We start from the raw sequence: 16,930 nt of genomic DNA on the forward strand, positions 1-16,930 counted from the left end.
TGCTCATGATATAGACCCACTAAAGTCCATCCATCCACGATCCAGGAGTGTAGAAGCCAGCGAGCTCTTAGGGTGACGTCCTCAATGGTTCCCTGCCTGTACTGAGCTGAACATGAACTCACCGTTGAGAGGCTTACCCCATAGTTCAATTGGGTAGGTACTGCTCCACTGCTCGGGGTCTATGCTGCCCATGCCGCAAGATCTGCTTGTATTCTCAGCACTCCATGAATCCGAGTTACGTTTACTCCCATATGAAGAGGATCGATATCATTTACGTACACTGTACCACCTATACCTTCAAAAGACGGGAGAGTGCGTCGCCGATTCGCTTAGTACCTATGTGGTACATGTTCACCATTCAAATTCACTGACCTGAAACGTGAACGAACGAATATGATCAGGCCTCCTAGATTGGCCATGGTTTACGTACACGCATAAACGCCAATAAAAGAGGAGATATTGGGCCGAGAAGCCATTTTTTAGCTTCTAGTTTTTACGAGTCAGCATGCAAACTAGATAAATATATGTATAGTACATAGCTTTGTGGAACTTGTGACTTGGAATGAAAATTGTTTTTTTCAAGCTATCCCACTGAACTGGTAATCACCAATTGGGGGATGGCAATGCGGTATCATTGATCCCATGACTGATGTTTGTCCCGAGCCATGCTTGAAATGAACGCGAAACCAAAGGAACGAATGCCATGAAGCAAAAGCATAGGCTCAATACAGACTGTTTAGCTTGTTGAAACGAGTCCAAACAATAGATTGTTCTGGGTGTTGCCCATTGATCATGCACCACAGGGTGACAAAATTGTCGATTCAAAACGTATGTGCCCTAAGTTCTTACGTCGGGGGTCTACCTGGATGAATGGAAGGCATAAACCGACCGGTAACCAATAAGGCCCGACGCACTCGTTGGTTCCCCTTAATTACTCATCAAGTCTAGTTTAAGCCGGCGGATCTCTCGCTAGCTCGGTTTTGCCCCCAAGGCGGTCGTGTGATGAGGGCATGATGGCTGCCAAAGGCAAATGGCGCCCAGCGATTCTTTCGTGATGAGCGCGTATTGTTTATACATTAGTGCAAACACTGGGCATTGAATGTCAGCAGGATGCAATCCATGAAAAATTTTTGCTCTATATGCTATTATGCTGAATAGGATGGGCCATTTCATCATCGGAAAGATGTCTTTCCCCCCACGTGCGTTTGTTCACAACACTCCGAACTCTTGGGCCCACATGTGTCTGCTTGATGTAGAATCAATTTCATCGCTTGGACGACAAATGTGATGTTGTTCATTTCACTATCTATTTCGATCGGACTCGTTTGGCAATCCTCCCTCGAATCCGTGCCGAACCTCGGCCATAGCAACTAAATATGTAGTATACTGCATGATGACTTTAAACATCGGCGTTGGAGAGCTCTCTTTCTCTTTCTGTCCCTCTCTTTTGCTCTCCCTTGGCGAGTTTGCTTGCCGCCCTGAGTCACGAGCAAGGCAAGTGATCAAACAACTTACGCATTTCTTCTCCTGAACAAGGCTGCATTTCCAGTCAAGAGATAAGGAAAAAAAGGACTTATGGGCATGAACATTGGGCAAACAAGCACTTCATAATTCAGCTTCCTTTTTCTCTCCTGTTTCAGTATTGGTAGTGTTCCCTTGCAATTGGCCATTTGTTACTATCAGCACCTTCCCCAAGAAACTCTCCTCAGTCTGACATCAAAGGACATCAAACGACATCGAATTCTGGTGAGCTCCGTCTCTTTGCGAGCCCTCATCCCGCCTGTGGCTTCAAGATGGGTTCGGCGCAAAAATATAGCCTTAAGTGGAACGATTTCACAGTGAACGTGGCCTCCACGTTTCGAGATCTCCACACCAGAAGCGATTTCGTGGACGTCACCTTGGCCTGTTCCGATGGGTCCACCTTGGATGCACACAAAGTGATCTTGTCGTCGGTCTCCTCCTACTTCCGGGACGTACTTAAGGTAAGCTGTTGCCCATTTTGGAACTCGTTCCTTCTCTTGAAACAATCACGCAAAAGGATCACAATTTAAGAAAGTTCTTTCAAGTGAACAACAACGCGCAATGCCGATTCAATAAAGAATTAGTCCTCAGTAATCACTTGGGTTCTTCGGTGCAAAACAAAAGAGTGGTGGAACAAAAGTGTCTTTGGAATCTGGCTTTGAAATCTACATTTCTTTTTAAGTTTGTATGAATAGATAAATAAATAAATGAATAAAGGAATGCACGAATGTAGGAGGAGGGGGAAAGGACACTGGTTAGGAGCAATTTTTGTAAGCCATTTGTTACATAACAAAATTAATGTTTGATGTATAGCTCATCCCAAATGTTATTTCACTTATTCTTTGCTGATGATTCAAGCTTAAGCTAACGGCAAAGTGCGTCCCATGGGCGTTCTAGTGATACCTTGGTTTGAAAATATTCCTTTCGATTAACTTTTGATTGAGGAACCGATCTGGTGCAAATAAATGCGAAGGCAATTTATGTACGCCAACCACCGGATATTTAGCTCACAAATGATTATGTGCGAGGTTAGCAAGGACGACAGCATACATCGTATCCACAAGCTTTACCATTTTTCCATTTGATAAATGATGGCAGGAAACGACTCCATGTGAATATTATTCATTTCTGTAACATGTGCTATGGTCGTTATTCAAATGGATCAGGTTTCAAAAACCTCTCGGCTCGAAATTAGCGTCGATTCCGAAGCCAACCGATAACACTTAACCTGCATGCTCCTGCCTACCTAATAGGCCATTTCATTTACTCCGCTCTAATCACGATCCTCGGCTCTTGATTCCCTCAGACCACTCGGTGCAAGCATCCAATCATCATCTTAAAAGATACGGGCAAAGATGAGGCCTCCGCCATGTTGGAGTTCGCCTACACGGGTGAAGTCAACGTGGCCCAGGAGCTCCTGCCATCCCTTCTCCAGACAGCCCGATCCTTTCGCATCAAGGGTCTGGACAAGGTCGAAAGTCCCGTCGAGGCACCCGCCCACCCTAAAATCCCGCCACACCCGCACACACCCCTCCACCAGGCGCCTCACCAGCGGGTGGAGGCGCAAACGCCTAGTTCTGAACATTGGGTTGAATCGGCCCCACAAACTCGGTCCCACTCGCCCAGTTCCATTCATAGTCAACCCGACATCAAACCACCCTTCTCAGAGCATCATTTCCTGGCGGCCTCTGAAAATGGTAAAAACATACACGGCCGTCGGGAACGAGAAGTCAGCCCACCCCACAGTCATGATGCCGGTAGTCAACCACCGACCCGGGAGGCGTCTCCTTGTTCGCAGCAAAGCTCTCGGACCCCTCCCCCAAAACGGTGGAAGAGATCGTTTGACATGAATCATCCAACCTCCACCAGTGGAAAGATTATTTCCAACAACGAGGATCCAATGTCTTTGGTATGTATTGAATTGTTGCCAGGTTTTTGCGTTCGTGTCCGAAGTATCGACGAAGGCAATTCCAATTCTTCATGTTTGTTTTTCCAGGTTCCTGAAAATTACTCAACTCGCCCGGATTATGAACCTAGCAAGCCTTATCTGGAATCCAATGGCGTTGCGGCCAATGCTTCCAATTCATCTAGTGTACCCTCTGGCTTGAGATCTTATCCTTATCCACATTCTATGCCCACCAGTCCCACCATGTTTGAGAGAGGAAATGAAACTCGGTAATAATCTTGGACATTGAAATTTGGTTTGAGCACTTGAGAAAAATATATACCAGCCTCTCTCTTGACTTGACCGTTCGCTCGTTATTCAATTTGTTTGCATCTTACAGTTTGGCCGGCCTCTTCCGTCATCATTTATCCAACTCGGATGTTGCCTCGTCACGAAATAATGTACCAACCGCTGCTCATCAGACGTCCTCCACTCCTCAGTCTGCACATACCGAAGTGATTACGCCCAACTCTCAGACCACCGGCATTCACAGTTCCACTCCAAATGGAGATTCGAATGAGCGTGGCGACCACACTCCCGTTGATTATAGATGCTTTAATAACCAATCCAAGACGAGCCTTCAGGAGGTAAGTGACAAGCGCGGAGTGACGCAAGGAAGGCCCTCATGAAAACTATCCATCCTATTATCATGTGATTTTCTTCTTTCGACAGGCCGATTACGGTAACCGTAGCCGGAGTACTAGTAGGAACAACTCGTTGATTCCTAGCAGCACTACTCAAAATGGGACAGCAGAGAGACACGAGGATGACGAGGTTCAATTCCGACCTCGATCGTTGTCGGTTTTTCGCCCAGAATCTGCTCCCACCGTGCTTGACATGAGCCCCGATGCTTCGCTCTCTGGACCGCCATCCTTGCGCAATTCTGAGATCAGTAATGATGGGCATCGAGGTGGGACGGGCTCTGGCCTACAACGGCAGGATGGCTGGCTGATTTCTCCCCTTTTGGTCTTTTTGCAGGTGACATATTGCACGACAGCGACGACCACGACTTCCCCACCAAAGGCTTCACCGTCTCGGCTGACTCGGACGGCACAGGCCGTTACACTTGCGACGAGTGCGGCAAAGTCTTCAAGCACCCGGGCTCCCTGCAGCACCATCGGCACATTCATCGTGGGACGCACCGGTGCCCCAGTTGTGGCAAGGCCTTTAGTCGCCGTTGGGACATGGAGCGCCATCTCAACAAGAGCAAATACGGGTGCCCTGCCAACCGGTTCAGTGCCGGTGGCAACACCACTCCCACCAACACTGGTTCCTCTCAAGCCATAGTGACCTTAGCCACCAGTACCCCAATGCCCTCCATTGGGTCCACCCACTCCCCGCAGACGGGCGGAGTCCGTCATCCTGAAATGATGTCGGTGACGGCCGCCAGTGCTCACAATACCACGGCCTAATTATCGTGGCAGTCGCTGCTCAGCCGTCATCAGCCGTCATCAGCCGTCATCAGCCGCCGACACGGACGCAACACCGGGGGTTGGATAATCCAAAAAATAACATAAAAATAATGATAGTACAAAATCAGATGATGGAATGTTGTTTAGTGTGTGTGAGTGGTGGTTAACAAGTGCTATGCATACATAAACCGTGTTCCCTAGCCTCGTTCACCAACGGGTATTGGAGGATCTTTCGATCTAATGGCTACAATTCTGTGAGAAATCAACAACACCCACCTTGAATCTATTGGAGAGAACCGTTGCAACCAGTGAGTTTTCTACCTACACAATTTGAAGATGAAGAAAAGGAAGAAAAGAAAAGTGAACTATGCCTAAGACTGTGATGATAAGATATGATTCTCTCCAATGCCGCTCGTTTCCCTGTTCCCTACTATCGGGGCTCTTTCCTCTACCCTCCTGGTCCATTTCCTTTCCTTCGATCCCCTTGTCTTCTTGGCCCAAAGAAAACGAGATCTTCTTGTCAAAGTGGGCTGCCACAAAAAGCAAGTTGAAGTCCCGTAAATTGGCGCAAAAAAAAAAAACGCAAGGCAGATAGATGATCCCGCTCTATAATGGCATTTCTAATTTTTACCCTGAAAACAAACTCTCCCTTAGCATCCTTGTTTAGGTTGTACATACGAATCATATGTATCAATCGTGCAAGTGCATTTTATGCCGCCTTTTTTCTTGATAAGAATCCACGTTATTTGCCAAATTCCAATTGTTTTCCTTCGCAATCTCGGTCCAAAATCTGCCGCTAAGAACGAATTAATCTCGAAGACGGAAGGACGGACCGACGGACGGACGGACGGACAACTATTATCATCATCTTGCACAAAACTCTTGGAGATTGATTGAAATTTTGATTCATTGTTCAGCCATTAGTTCTTGTTGTCTCTCATCTCCATTGGATGACCAGACAGCTTGTGTGAATGTAGACATGGTTCTCCTGAAATTATTCGAATATTGGTGCGGTAGTATGTTGAATGCCACGCTACAAACAGATAAAGTGGGAGAGTCAGATTTATGAACTTTCAAATCGATGTCCACCCTTGACTGGCGATGACAACCAGGAATACAAAGGCATTACCCCGACGTGGGGCGAGACCCCAACGAGCACTGACAAACCACCGCCCTCAATACCTACTACATCACATGGTTTCGAGTCGATCAGTATTCTTGCATTGGTAAGCTTTTTCTCCAGAAATACGGCGAGAACCATTGTCGTGTGTGGAAGTGAATGTACAGCCCAAACTTGAACTCTCCTCACAATTTCATCTCAATTACTTGAACAACAGCCAATGGCCAATCATGGCGATCACAATGTACTACTACATACAAGAACTTGTCCTTATTCCGACACCACCAAACTTCATATTGTAACAATATCAATATTCATGTACTCGTGGAAAGCGAGACCCTTTTCTCTCTCAACATGGGGCCTCTGTTCAACTGAGACATGAGCCGGGGATCCTCTACAAGTTATTGTGAAAAAACGAGCCACCACAAACCATGCTCCGTAGATGTCAATTTGGTTATGAGCTCATGGGGGGACGAGAGCAAATGTGGACAATAACTTGACAAAAAAAAATAAGATAGTAAACCTGTTATTTTTGGCCGTTTATTCCTCCGCCAGCCCTTTCCAAATATTATCCTAAAAGTAAATATTCCTTCAGATATAATAAATATACTACCGCTACTAATAATGAACTCTTCCGATCACATTTTCCTCGGAGTCCAGTGCTCGCCTGTCTTGTTCAACCACCTCTAAAATGCAGTTAAACTTTGATTCTGTCCCAACTCTTAGACTTGGTTTCTGTTCAACTCAAAATATCACAGGACTAAATCGCCCATGGTTTTAATTCAAATGTAATAGTGAAACGCTTCTCCACTTTCTTTTCCCTCCAGGATTGTATGGTGGTGTAAGCAAAACGGCCCTGTTACAAATTGGTTTTTTCTCCTTCTCGATAACCAAAATCACTTCAAGTTATCATTTTTGCCACAAGACACCCCTACTCAAACTTGATCTAATAAACAAAATATCACTCCTTCCGCTATCACCACAAAATATACCCTACACCTATATCCCACTACAAACAACTCTCCAACTTACCCCACTACTACAATAAAACTTCTATTATTACCACTACTATTACTCCTACTATAATACTGCGAATGCAAGCCGCATTTCTGGAATATAAAACCGAAAACAAATGTTGAAGCTGTCTCTGATTGATTTGACATGTATGTATTTATGGTTTGGAACCCGTTTGAAGAGCTTTACGAATACCCTCAAGATGATTCTCCATTTCTGCATCCGACATGCAAACCGGTTGATTTTGATCGCCACCCTGATCGCGTTGCTCAATATAACGACTCAAGCGCTCTAGTTGGTCCGTCAGTTCAGCATTGCTGTAAACTTTGGCGGGACTTGGCGACTGGCCTCCCGTCAAGGGGCGGTCACTGTCGGAGTCGGAAGTGATTGAATGGGTTGTGCCACTTCTTTTGGGCAAGGTGAGGCTTAGGTGCCGAGAAGAAAGTGCCCCTCCTGAGGTTGAAGGGCTTTTGGATCGCTTAGACAAGAGTTGCAACGTTCCGCTAGAAGAGAGTAATAAAATTTATAGCTTCAAGGACCTCGGTTAGGGCTGCCATCACGAGCGAAATTGGATACACAAACTAACTCAAAATCGCTGAGGAAAGTGATAAGAATGTGACTACCTTTCTTGGTACCGGAACCAGGCGTGCTGTAAAGTTCGTTCTCGATCTTGGGGGTTTTCATTGTGTACTCTTTTTCGCTTGAATTTGGTGTCCTGACCGAGGTTCTTAAAGCTAACTAGCTGATTTTCCGATTCGAAACCCATCACTAAAACCAAGACGTTAAAGAATCTGGTTTGCATGATTTCTGAATAACGGGCTCTATGCCTGCTCCTTCAGCAGGTAATCCTTGGATAATGTGTATTTTCCTAGTGAAGCGAAATGGAAAAGAAATAGTTGACCAGGGTTTATGGAAAAAAGGTGGAGACAGGCTGCCTCGCTAATATGCACATGCTTAGATTGAATTTGTCACTTAATAGGGGATCGGCTCCTTCGAAACTTCGAAAAGTATTTTCTACGGGTGATTAATTTTGTTTTTGCCAATTCTTTAGCAGAGTTAAGTTTGGCGAAATCTTGGGTACGTTTAATCTTTTCAACTTATTTTCGTTTGATAGATCATTCAATTAAAAGAAGCCAAAATCTCCCGTGAAATCCATCGTAAGGGCAATTTGGCGTTTTCAATTTTCAGGCAGTCTTCAAGTTTACTGTATGTACATAAGAAATCTGAGGACATTTGTTCGAACTGAACAATTTTTCTCTCCCGTAATGCCACCGAATCCCAATTCATTTTACAGTCTTATTCGAGCAAACCATATTTTGATATTGAGAGTAGTCGTGTAGTTTCAAGGCTACTAAAAAGGGATTTTTTTAAATTCTAGTTGGATCAAAGTGCAAGTGGTCTATTATGCTTGCCTCTGTTCAATACCCACAAACACGGTGCTGCGCTTATTATCTATTGCTTACATATTTTCCTTCACTTGACAAGCCGAATAGCTGTTTTATGCTGAGCCACACATTCTAGGTGCTTACCTCGTTCCTGTTGGGGAGGTGGAGCCCGTCCTTGCCTTGATTTTTGACTTGATTCCATGGCAGGAGAATTGGACAACGTGCCTGTCGGTGAAACTACCGTCCAGCGCTGCGGTGACATATTGGCAGAGCGAGGTCGCACCCCATTTCCAACGCTATTTTGGCCCGCGGTATGTTCCCTCATGACCACCCCATTGGGGCTCCGGAATGCCTTGCTCTCGAGTGATACTTTGGGATCGGCTGTGTGGGCGTGAACCAGGGCGACTCGGTGGACGGCTTGTGGGCAATATTGCGGCCCAATGGACACTGGCCCAGCTTGATTCTGTTCATTTGTTGCGATGGCATGAGAGCTCCACGATGGACCGTCCTCAATTTCCCAGGTTGATGGTAATCCGCACTCATCTAACATGGGAACGAGAGATGCAAGGAGCTTCTTACGGACGCACTCCAATTTTCGTTGCTCGGTTTGAAGACTCGTCCGCTCTTGGTCCAAAGTGCTGAGTAGGCTTTGAAAACCTTGTAAGAATGTCAATGCCTTTGATAATGCTTCCTCCAAATCAGTAGCTTGATCAGCCAATTTGCTTGAATTGCTCTCAAGAAATTGTTGGAGCTCATTCTGTAGACCTGCAATAGCAGCTTGGTCGGCTGTCCGTTTGTTGGTCGAACAATCAAACCCAATTTTGAGCCGATTTTGAATGCCCTGAACCACCTCTCTAGATATCTCGTCGATCCTTTTACAGCCCAAACTCAGCGGTAGGTTTACAAATTGGCATTGCGAGTCCTTTGTTTGCCCTTGAGCCTCAACACAAGCTTGGAACATTGAGCTGAGATTCCGGTAGAGTACCTCCCTCAACTGAATATTCTCATCACGAAGTACCTCTAATTTGGCCTCGTAATCGTCGCATACTTTGTGCAGGATTTCGCCGTCATTCTGAAGCAAGAGAGGTTGCCATCTCATTGGAGACGGTTGAGGATTAATCATGTTTCAATTCTTAGCGAACCTTTTCTGATGCCTTCCAACGACCCCGGGATTTTCCAACAGATTTCGAGACAAGAGACGCAATTTCTATCCCCATGGGCAGAACGTTATTGCCACTTTTATCAGTGAGAACTTTCATGAGTTTATCCTTCAGTTTGCATACATCAAGGTCTTTTCGTTTCATCTCGTGACGATATTGAGCGTCTCTTTGGATCATTAAGTTTGAGAGGCGCTTCATCTGTGGAGAAGTGGAGATACAGTTCAGTTACATTGCTCTAGGCTGCCTTGATCTCCCAACACACCTCTTCTTTAAGATTCTTTAAACGCAATTTCTCTTCATCCAAAATGAGATGGGTTCTACGATCTCGTTCAGTAACCTCATGAAGTTGCCTGGATTTCGCCTCTAGAAGTTCTCGCTGTCTTAAGGCACTGGTATGGAACTGATCCACATCGCAGTGAAGCCGTTGCATCTGGATTATGAGATTCGATTAGCCAGCTTCCAGTTTAAATCAAAGATCAAATCGTTTTTTGGGTTTACTTGAGTTTCTAGATCCGAAATTGTTTTCATGGCATTGCGGTGATGGCAGAGGAGCTCCCACGTCGTGTTGATCAACGAAATAATGTCCAAATTGCCTTGCCCGGTATCATCGTTGGCACAGGGTGATAAAAAACCGTGTAGCTCCAATTCCTTAGCGGTGAAAATCAATGAGATATGATTCAACCTTTTCCTGAGCTTATTTCAACCACACTGTGCCCACCTGACCCAGGCCAATTACGGCACTCTTCCAGTTATCATGGGTACAAAATCCAGCACTTTGAACATGATCTCTAAGATTTCGGTGGAACAGGTCTTGACTGCAGCCTAAGAACGCGTTGCTACTTCCTTCTCCTCTGCCGCTCATCCTTGGAGGATCTATTTAACGGATGTAAACTCTCGGTTGAATGGTTTTTAATCGTTATTTAGTGGTTAGTCAAAGAAAAAACGAACACGTTGTGGAGCTGATAGTTAGTGAGTGACAGAAGGTTTTGATTCAGAGTTCCTGTTTTTGATCCGCTTTGGCCGCAATTGTTGAGGTGGCTTCGGTGTCACTGAAGTAACCCTCTTCGCCTGTGTAATGAGTTGGGTGAACGAAGCGTGGGTGGACACTGAATGCTCTGAGATCTCTAATTTTGAAATGATGACTCCAAGTGTTGTTTGGATGCTTGTCGAACATGATAGGCAAATATTCATCCACCGGAACCATCTTGCCCAAAGGCTGCTCATCGACTAGTTTCTGAGCGCCTTTAAGGGTGATCATGTAGGCAAGGGTCCAATAGGTGTAGCCGTTGGTTACCAACAAGTTGGAATGCTCTAACCATGGTTCTTCAACATTGTGGAGGATCTTTCGACCTAGGTAAATAAGATCCCACTTCAAATCAAGTCCAGATAGCTCTAGAAGTAGGTTCTGGAAGCTCTCCCTGAAGTTCGGCTCGAACCTGATGTCATCCTCAAATACGATGGTCCTTTGGTAGCCGTGCTTAATGATGTCCTTCCAGATGTGATAGTGACTCATGAAGCATCCGATCTCGCCGTAAGTTAATGGTCGCCCGTGGAGAGGGTCCTGAAATTCGTCCAACATTCTTATGCCATGATCTTCGAGGTAGTCTTCGTTCAAATCTCGTCCATCCACAGCCTCAAAGTACTCGTAATCAATGCCCAGAAGCTGAAAGCATGCTTCCATTTTGGCTTTTCGATCAGAGCGGCGCTTTAAGTTGATCATGTAAATGTGATCGACGTCGAGTCTATTCTTTAATGGCGGTTGAAGCACGTACCCGGCTAAATCAGGATGAGGTTCCAAAGGGCCAATATCGGCTATTATTTGAAGACGGAGATCGCTCAACATTTCAAAATCCTTCTCCAGAACATCCTCATCGGCTAAGGGAACCATGGTGTAGCCATAGTTGTGGTTGTTGCAAATGTACATGGGAACGCCGTTGAATTGGGCGCTGAGAGCAAACACTATGATGTCATCTCGTGGACCGTCGTAGTTGGGAATATCCTCAGGCAAGAAGGTAAGTTTGAGGGATTCCACTTTATTCAAATTGACTAGAACCGAGGTATGCACCATAGGCACACTATGACATCCCAAAGATGTTCGTCCCAAAATGGGATCGTATTCGTCTGTCCGGGCGTAGTAGTACGTATCTGACATACCAGCCCAAAAGTTCGAATACCGAGTAAGAGTTTTGAGCATTGGAGCCGATATCACTTGGGTTTCGCCCATAGGAATGAGCTCACGCAGCATCTGATTGTGGGTCAAGAGCACGTCTGCATCGAGAAACCAAACGAAATCGGACCAGATGGACCGGGCATACTTCATACCCTCCTGCTTCAATTGGATGAGATGTGAAAAACGATCGTCTGTCCAATGATTTGGACCCAAAGATCCTGGAAAAGTCGGAGTCCCCGACAAAGATGTGAAGTTGACCGCATAGTATTGGTCTTGAACCGAATCTAACCAAGTGTGAAGCACGTCCACGGTCTCATCTTGATTATGGTCGCTCCGGATAAACAAAGCCATTCGATTCTTTGGATAATCTAGATCTTGAAGTAGTTCCAAGGAGAATGGTAAAACATGGGCCTTATTTCTGGCCAGCATGACTATGGTAATTGTAGGTAATACATCGTCTTCATCAGCGAGGATGGTTTGAGAATGCCACATGAGAAAAAGGAGCGCGATTTGTGGGATCATTGCATTTGATTATACGTTAATTCAAGGGGACTGTTTGAGGTGGCAAGGTTCGCACTGACAGAGACGTTTATCCTGAATGAGTTAATGGAAGACAAGACACACAAAAAGAAGAGGCAAAAACGAGTTGATGGGGAGGGGGGATTAACTTTGATAACACATCTGGCTGACCTCAATTCCAAACTTGGTGGTGATCCTTATGTGAATCCCAAAAAATGATTGGGGAACCGGCTCGAACAGAGGTGACAGAGGTATCGGCCGGATGAAGATTTTGATGGCAAGTTCTCATTTGAACTACAATAAAATGGCATGAAAGCTCCCCAGCACGATGTGTTTGTGTAAACCTTGGGAAGAGTCTCAGCTTTTGTCCACTTCAGTGAGGGAGAGACGAATCAGACGACGCTGTTGGACCTGTGTATTCCCCTCCCTTGAGAGGCGAGCGCTTTTTCCCCACTCTCTTGGGCGAATTGGGCCGACTTCAAGCCCATGGACAACAAAGTTGGCCAAATTCTTGACACTGTGGTACAACAGATCGACAGAGCTCCAGACGAGCGCACTCATGAAACCTTCATGGGATGTCTCTGGTGCTTATGAGTGGGAACTTTTGAATATTGGAGCTATCACTCAGATGGGAAATGTTCGGATCTTGGGTTTCTCCGATTTCAGGCTGGACAAGGCTCCTAAGTCTTGAATGATAAGAGAGGTTGAGTTAAAAATAAGACCATCAATGAAATATTTCCCGACTGTCTGAACTCCCCGTTTATTGTGACGTTTTCTCTTTAAGATAACCTTCAGGCATTAAGTTTACTATGAACGTTACACCAAGCTAAGGATCAAAAGATTACCATGCTAACGCCATGTGCAAATCGAAAATATTCAATTGCTTGTTGCTTTGTCATTACATTGAAAGGTACTGCAGGGCTGGCAACTTCCTAATAACTCATCGGTAAACCTACTGGAAGTTTGAGCAACCGGATGATGCTTCCACTTCATGAAAATGGCGAGCTTTCCAATTGACAACCAATATTTTGTCTTCTAAGACCTACTGCCGCTGCCATGCAATTTTTCCATGTCAGAAAATCAAGGATTTCAATTGTGGTCATACATTCAAATTTCGATTTAACGAATCTCGATTTAGCGATGGATTTCGATTTAACGATTTTTTGGGTTGCTTACCAAACACTGTATTTACTTCATAGTAAGTTTCGATTTAACCATTTCTTTGTTGCTTACCAAATACTGTATTTACTCCGTAGCAAGTCTCGATTTAACGATATGTTATCCGCTGACGGACAATATTGTTAGATCGGAGTTAGACTGTATAAATATCTAGTAGGTTGGGTTTATTACATTTCTGTGAGTGGATATTTCTTAAAGAATATTAACTTGAGAAAAATAGTGATTTTCCTGTTGACCACTGAATAGAAAATACTACCTGTTTTCCTCTGACACGTTACCCATGAAATACCAGTTTTGGGTTGTGCTTTCGGGAACATGTTCTCGAACGGAGAAACCATTAGTCAGGGTTGCCGCTATTCGATGTCAAAAAAGTTCCAGTTCAGATTCACGTGTGCGTGAGTACAACGCTTCTGGGTCGGTTGAGGTCTCACTTTCCATAGAATACATTTATCTTGGCTGGGACTCGCCGGTCCCAGGATCATTCTGGTCGAGTTCAAACCTATTTGTGACGGGTTCAGCGCTCCTGTTCGATTTGTTTTCTTTTTTGAAGGTGACCGAGACGAAGGACTTCATAGCCACTTGGTGTTGCAGTTTCCAGGTTTCAATCCAACTTTCAGCATTCTCGCATATTTCGACAGTAGTTGCACCAGTTACCTAGTCAAAACCTTGCTTGGCCAGATCCTCGGCCTCGTTATGGGAATGGTCATTTCATGAACTAAACTCTTGGTCGATCAGTTAATCAGTGAGCCTAGAATACCTAGAATTCACTTCCACAGATGCCAAAGCACAATTCGTACCGGAATTTAGAGCCAAACATGATGGTTTGAAATCTGACAGTGAGCCCACCACTTGCACGCGATACGCTGAAGTCATATCAAACCACCCGAATTCACCAACCAGATTTGACCAATTTTGGTTCTCCCTTGACATAGAAAACAAAACATATATGTAGTTATCTATGACCCTGGCCGTGATAGTGGTCACCCTGGGAGTGGAGGAATCAACAAAATCAACAAATCCACCAAGACGCTCGCTCGCTACTCAATCGCCAGGTTGTTTGTGGACAGCGAGCTCCTCTTCTCCCACGGCACCTACTGTGCTTACTGTACCTACTGTTGGATGCCCTACATGTACACAACCACCCGTGGGTTGCCGTCCTTGTCTTCGTTGTCCACGGGTCAAACACGGCTAAGCCAAGATCATGACGTCGGAGGCCCACCACCCCTGGGGAGATAGTACGACCCCGGCGACGGAGGACCACCCCAGGCGTCCCCTAATGATGAATATGGGGTTTGACCCCGTGCTAAATAATGGGACGACGCCGTCGCAGCCCCATGAGATCAGCCCCTTGGAATCCCTTAGTCCCACCATGATGTGGCTCTCCCCCGAAGACGAGACCACCCTCCGGTCCAACCTGATCAAGGATGGACACATCTCCTCCGATGGGTAAGGATTGAGCACCAGTTCGTTGTTCCTTGTGCTTTGCCACTGAAAATGACTCATTGTTCACCCACAGACTTCAGAGTGGCGTTGGTGCTCGACGTAGAATCGTAGCATTGGGTGGGGATTGGGTGAAAGGGATGCAATTTGGTTAGTGGATGTCACCTGGATGACTCATTTAAATACCGAGACCTCAGTTTCATTGCCAACGAGCACAACACTATAGTTACTGAGTTCAGATTAAGTTTAACCTAAGGACGGTCTTCTCTATAAGACGTTTCCCATCGTGAACCATGACTTAGCCGAACTATTGGATAGTTCCCAATGGCATGCAATTGAGGGCCATTCTTGAACATTAAGCGCGTTTATGTGGAAGGTTGGCTGTTGGGTTTGGGTACCTAAATAAATGTCATTATTAAATATTGGCTTCGTGTTTCATAGCGAGCTCACGATCATTGCTCAACGTGAGGCTGACGCGCTTCGCGCCCATGATTTCACCACTCTGCTGAAAACCGAGGACGAGGCCGATCCCGTGGTGGCTCAAGAAATGGCCCATACGAGTATGCCCCCGGGGTCCATTATTGTGAATCCGTCCATGTTGAAACACGAGGCTGAGACGGCGGAATCGGGTGAAGCCGGGGGGGTGGTGACGTACCTTTGGCAGGCCAGCGAATGTCCCAACATGGCCACGGGCGTTTCTCCGAGTACCCAAGATTGGAGTGGGCATCTCGGATTTGACCTGAGAATCCCTCCGGCCAGTAAATCCAAGGATGGTCAAGTACGTGTTCCCAATGGAGATCGCTCGGTTTGCCGTTTTGGCCCAAGTGTCACGATGGGGCTTTCTTTTGTTTTCAGTATAGCAAAATGTTACACAAGTTGTTCATCAATCAAAACCGAGTGGTTCACGTTCATTTTAATGTCCGTAATCGCGAAGATATGGCTCTGCCAGAGGGCCTTATGATACGTGCTGTGGTTATCTACACCCGTCCGGATGATTTTGGGGATCCAGTTCACGTATGCCCGAGCCACTCAAAAGACAGGTGAGGCTTTTATTAACGGATGCGAAATCGTCTTGCGAAGTTGAGAAATCCATCTCTAATTTAGTTTGGGTCAACTGAAATCACCCCATGCGGATCATCTCATTCGTTGCAATTCAGAGCGATCCATGTATATCCTCGATCCAGGTAAGCGTACAAAGGACGGTATGCAACTTTTTTTAATGTACATTACTCGGCCATCTTGGTAAATGTTTTAGTTTCCAAAAGACACAGTGTTGTTACCGAAGTGAATCAGCCGCAACCCGGATGTAATGAGGTGGTCTTGGGCTACCGGTTCATGGATTTGGGAAGTTGTGCGGGAGGATTGAATCGGCGAGATACGGCCGTTATTTTTACGCTAGAACTCGGGTAAGATTTTACTTACAACTATGAAGTTTTTAATGTTTAACCTTTGATTTTAACCACCCATTGCGCTCTCAGAGGCAATGTCGTGGGCCGCAAGATTCTTCCTCTAAGAATTTGCACTTGTCCTAAGCGAGACATGGAGTCAGAAGAAAAAAGTGGCAAGAAGAATGGCATGGAGCGTTTGAGCGATCAGTCCCACGAAGCATGTCATCCGGGAAAGGTGAAAATCGACAAACGGCAGCCCAAATGGGTCTTGGTGAGTAAAAGAAGGACTACTAACCTTAAGATGGTGAACAAAACGATTTACCCGCCAGATTTATTTATTTTCTTAGACCTACGGTGAGGAGAATTTCCAAATCGTTAAGAACCTAGCCGAGGGTTTAGTGAAAAAAGATGGAGGGGATGTTGAGAAGTGGCGCGAATCGATCAAGACGTAAGTTCGTACCTTCTGATTAATATTGATCTCCCTAGAGAAATATTTCGGCTCTTTTCAGGTTCAACGATTTGACAAAAAAGTCGTGCAAACGTTCAAAGTTGAGTCGTCCTGATGCAACCTAGAGACCCCCTTAATCGGAAGTACTCTTAAACTTCCAAACATGTATTATAATACTTGTTCCAGCTTGATTGGACAATAAATAAGAAATTAAACGGGCAAGTTCAAG

At 45.5% G+C, this 16,930-nt stretch overlaps 3 protein-coding genes across 7 annotated transcripts in view; 2 read left to right on the forward strand and 1 right to left on the reverse strand.

The window, feature by feature from the left end:
• LOC131885786 (broad-complex core protein isoforms 1/2/3/4/5-like) overlaps positions 1 to 5,078 on the forward strand; it is an 8,819-nt gene extending 3,741 nt beyond the window's left edge. Inside the window, exons 2-7 of one of the 2 annotated variants that reach the window (XM_059233945.1) lie at positions 1,641 to 1,982; positions 2,828 to 3,430; positions 3,518 to 3,696; positions 3,807 to 4,053; positions 4,139 to 4,376; positions 4,445 to 5,078. In XM_059233945.1, coding sequence (XP_059089928.1) covers positions 1,794 to 1,982; positions 2,828 to 3,430; positions 3,518 to 3,696; positions 3,807 to 4,053; positions 4,139 to 4,376; positions 4,445 to 4,878 — 1,890 coding nt within the window. In that variant the 5' untranslated portion in view covers positions 1,641 to 1,793 and the 3' untranslated portion in view covers positions 4,879 to 5,078. The remainder of the gene's footprint in view (positions 1 to 1,640; positions 1,983 to 2,827; positions 3,431 to 3,517; positions 3,697 to 3,806; positions 4,054 to 4,138; positions 4,377 to 4,444) is intronic. The other variant, XM_059233946.1, reaches the window with a different exon arrangement.
• On the reverse strand, positions 4,959 to 14,071 carry LOC131885787 (glycosyltransferase 25 family member-like). Of its 3 annotated transcripts, XM_059233949.1 has the most exons (8): positions 13,682 to 14,071; positions 12,418 to 12,932; positions 10,276 to 10,430; positions 10,056 to 10,205; positions 9,820 to 9,987; positions 9,540 to 9,755; positions 8,542 to 9,469; positions 4,959 to 7,515 (listed from the first exon to the last, which is right to left on the reverse strand). In XM_059233949.1, the coding sequence occupies exons 3-8, from the start codon at positions 10,417 to 10,419 to the stop codon at positions 7,439 to 7,441; spliced, it is 1,683 nt and encodes a 560-aa protein (XP_059089932.1). In that variant the 5' UTR covers positions 10,420 to 10,430; positions 12,418 to 12,932; positions 13,682 to 14,071; the 3' UTR covers positions 4,959 to 7,438. The 3 variants fall into 3 exon arrangements, with proteins under 3 accessions (XP_059089932.1, XP_059089933.1, XP_059089931.1); XM_059233950.1 differs by lacking the exons at positions 4,959 to 7,515; positions 8,542 to 9,469; positions 9,540 to 9,755; ... (1 more) ...; positions 10,056 to 10,205; positions 10,276 to 10,430 and adding an exon at positions 10,450 to 12,158 and having other exon boundaries at positions 12,475 to 12,932; XM_059233948.1 differs by lacking the exons at positions 4,959 to 7,515; positions 8,542 to 9,469; positions 9,540 to 9,755; ... (1 more) ...; positions 10,056 to 10,205; positions 10,276 to 10,430 and having other exon boundaries at positions 10,450 to 12,932.
• Positions 14,072 to 14,397: 326 nt separating this feature from the next.
• On the forward strand, positions 14,398 to 16,929 carry LOC131885789 (cellular tumor antigen p53-like). 2 transcript variants are annotated; one of them, XM_059233953.1, is made up of 8 exons: positions 14,404 to 14,871; positions 15,307 to 15,643; positions 15,721 to 15,905; positions 15,970 to 16,049; positions 16,121 to 16,271; positions 16,344 to 16,524; positions 16,601 to 16,701; positions 16,763 to 16,929. In XM_059233953.1, the coding sequence occupies exons 1-8, from the start codon at positions 14,627 to 14,629 to the stop codon at positions 16,824 to 16,826; spliced, it is 1,344 nt and encodes a 447-aa protein (XP_059089936.1). In that variant the 5' UTR covers positions 14,404 to 14,626; the 3' UTR covers positions 16,827 to 16,929. The 2 variants fall into 2 exon arrangements, with proteins under 2 accessions (XP_059089937.1, XP_059089936.1); XM_059233954.1 differs by lacking the exon at positions 16,763 to 16,929 and having other exon boundaries at positions 14,398 to 14,871; positions 16,583 to 16,686.
• The last annotated feature ends 1 nt before the right edge of the window (position 16,930 follows it).

This window comes from Tigriopus californicus, chromosome 8, assembly GCF_007210705.1.
Source record: "Tigriopus californicus strain San Diego chromosome 8, Tcal_SD_v2.1, whole genome shotgun sequence".
Classification (NCBI taxonomy): Eukaryota; Metazoa; Arthropoda; class Copepoda; order Harpacticoida; family Harpacticidae; genus Tigriopus; species Tigriopus californicus.

What these genes read in the sequence shown, in the direction of transcription:
- LOC131885787 (XM_059233948.1), bottom strand. Translation starts at nt 12,249, where the DNA reads ATGATCCCACAAATCGCGCTCCTTTTTCTCATGTGGCATTCTCAAACC.
- LOC131885789 (XM_059233953.1), top strand. Translation starts at nt 14,627, where the DNA reads ATGACGTCGGAGGCCCACCACCCCTGGGGAGATAGTACGACCCCGGCG. An exon ending in GGACACATCTCCTCCGATGG is followed by an intron (nt 14,872 to 15,306) that starts GTAAGGATTGAG and finishes CGTGTTTCATAG; the next exon opens with CGAGCTCACGATCATTGCTC. An exon ending in GTAAATCCAAGGATGGTCAA is followed by an intron (nt 15,644 to 15,720) that starts GTACGTGTTCCC and finishes TTTTGTTTTCAG; the next exon opens with TATAGCAAAATGTTACACAA.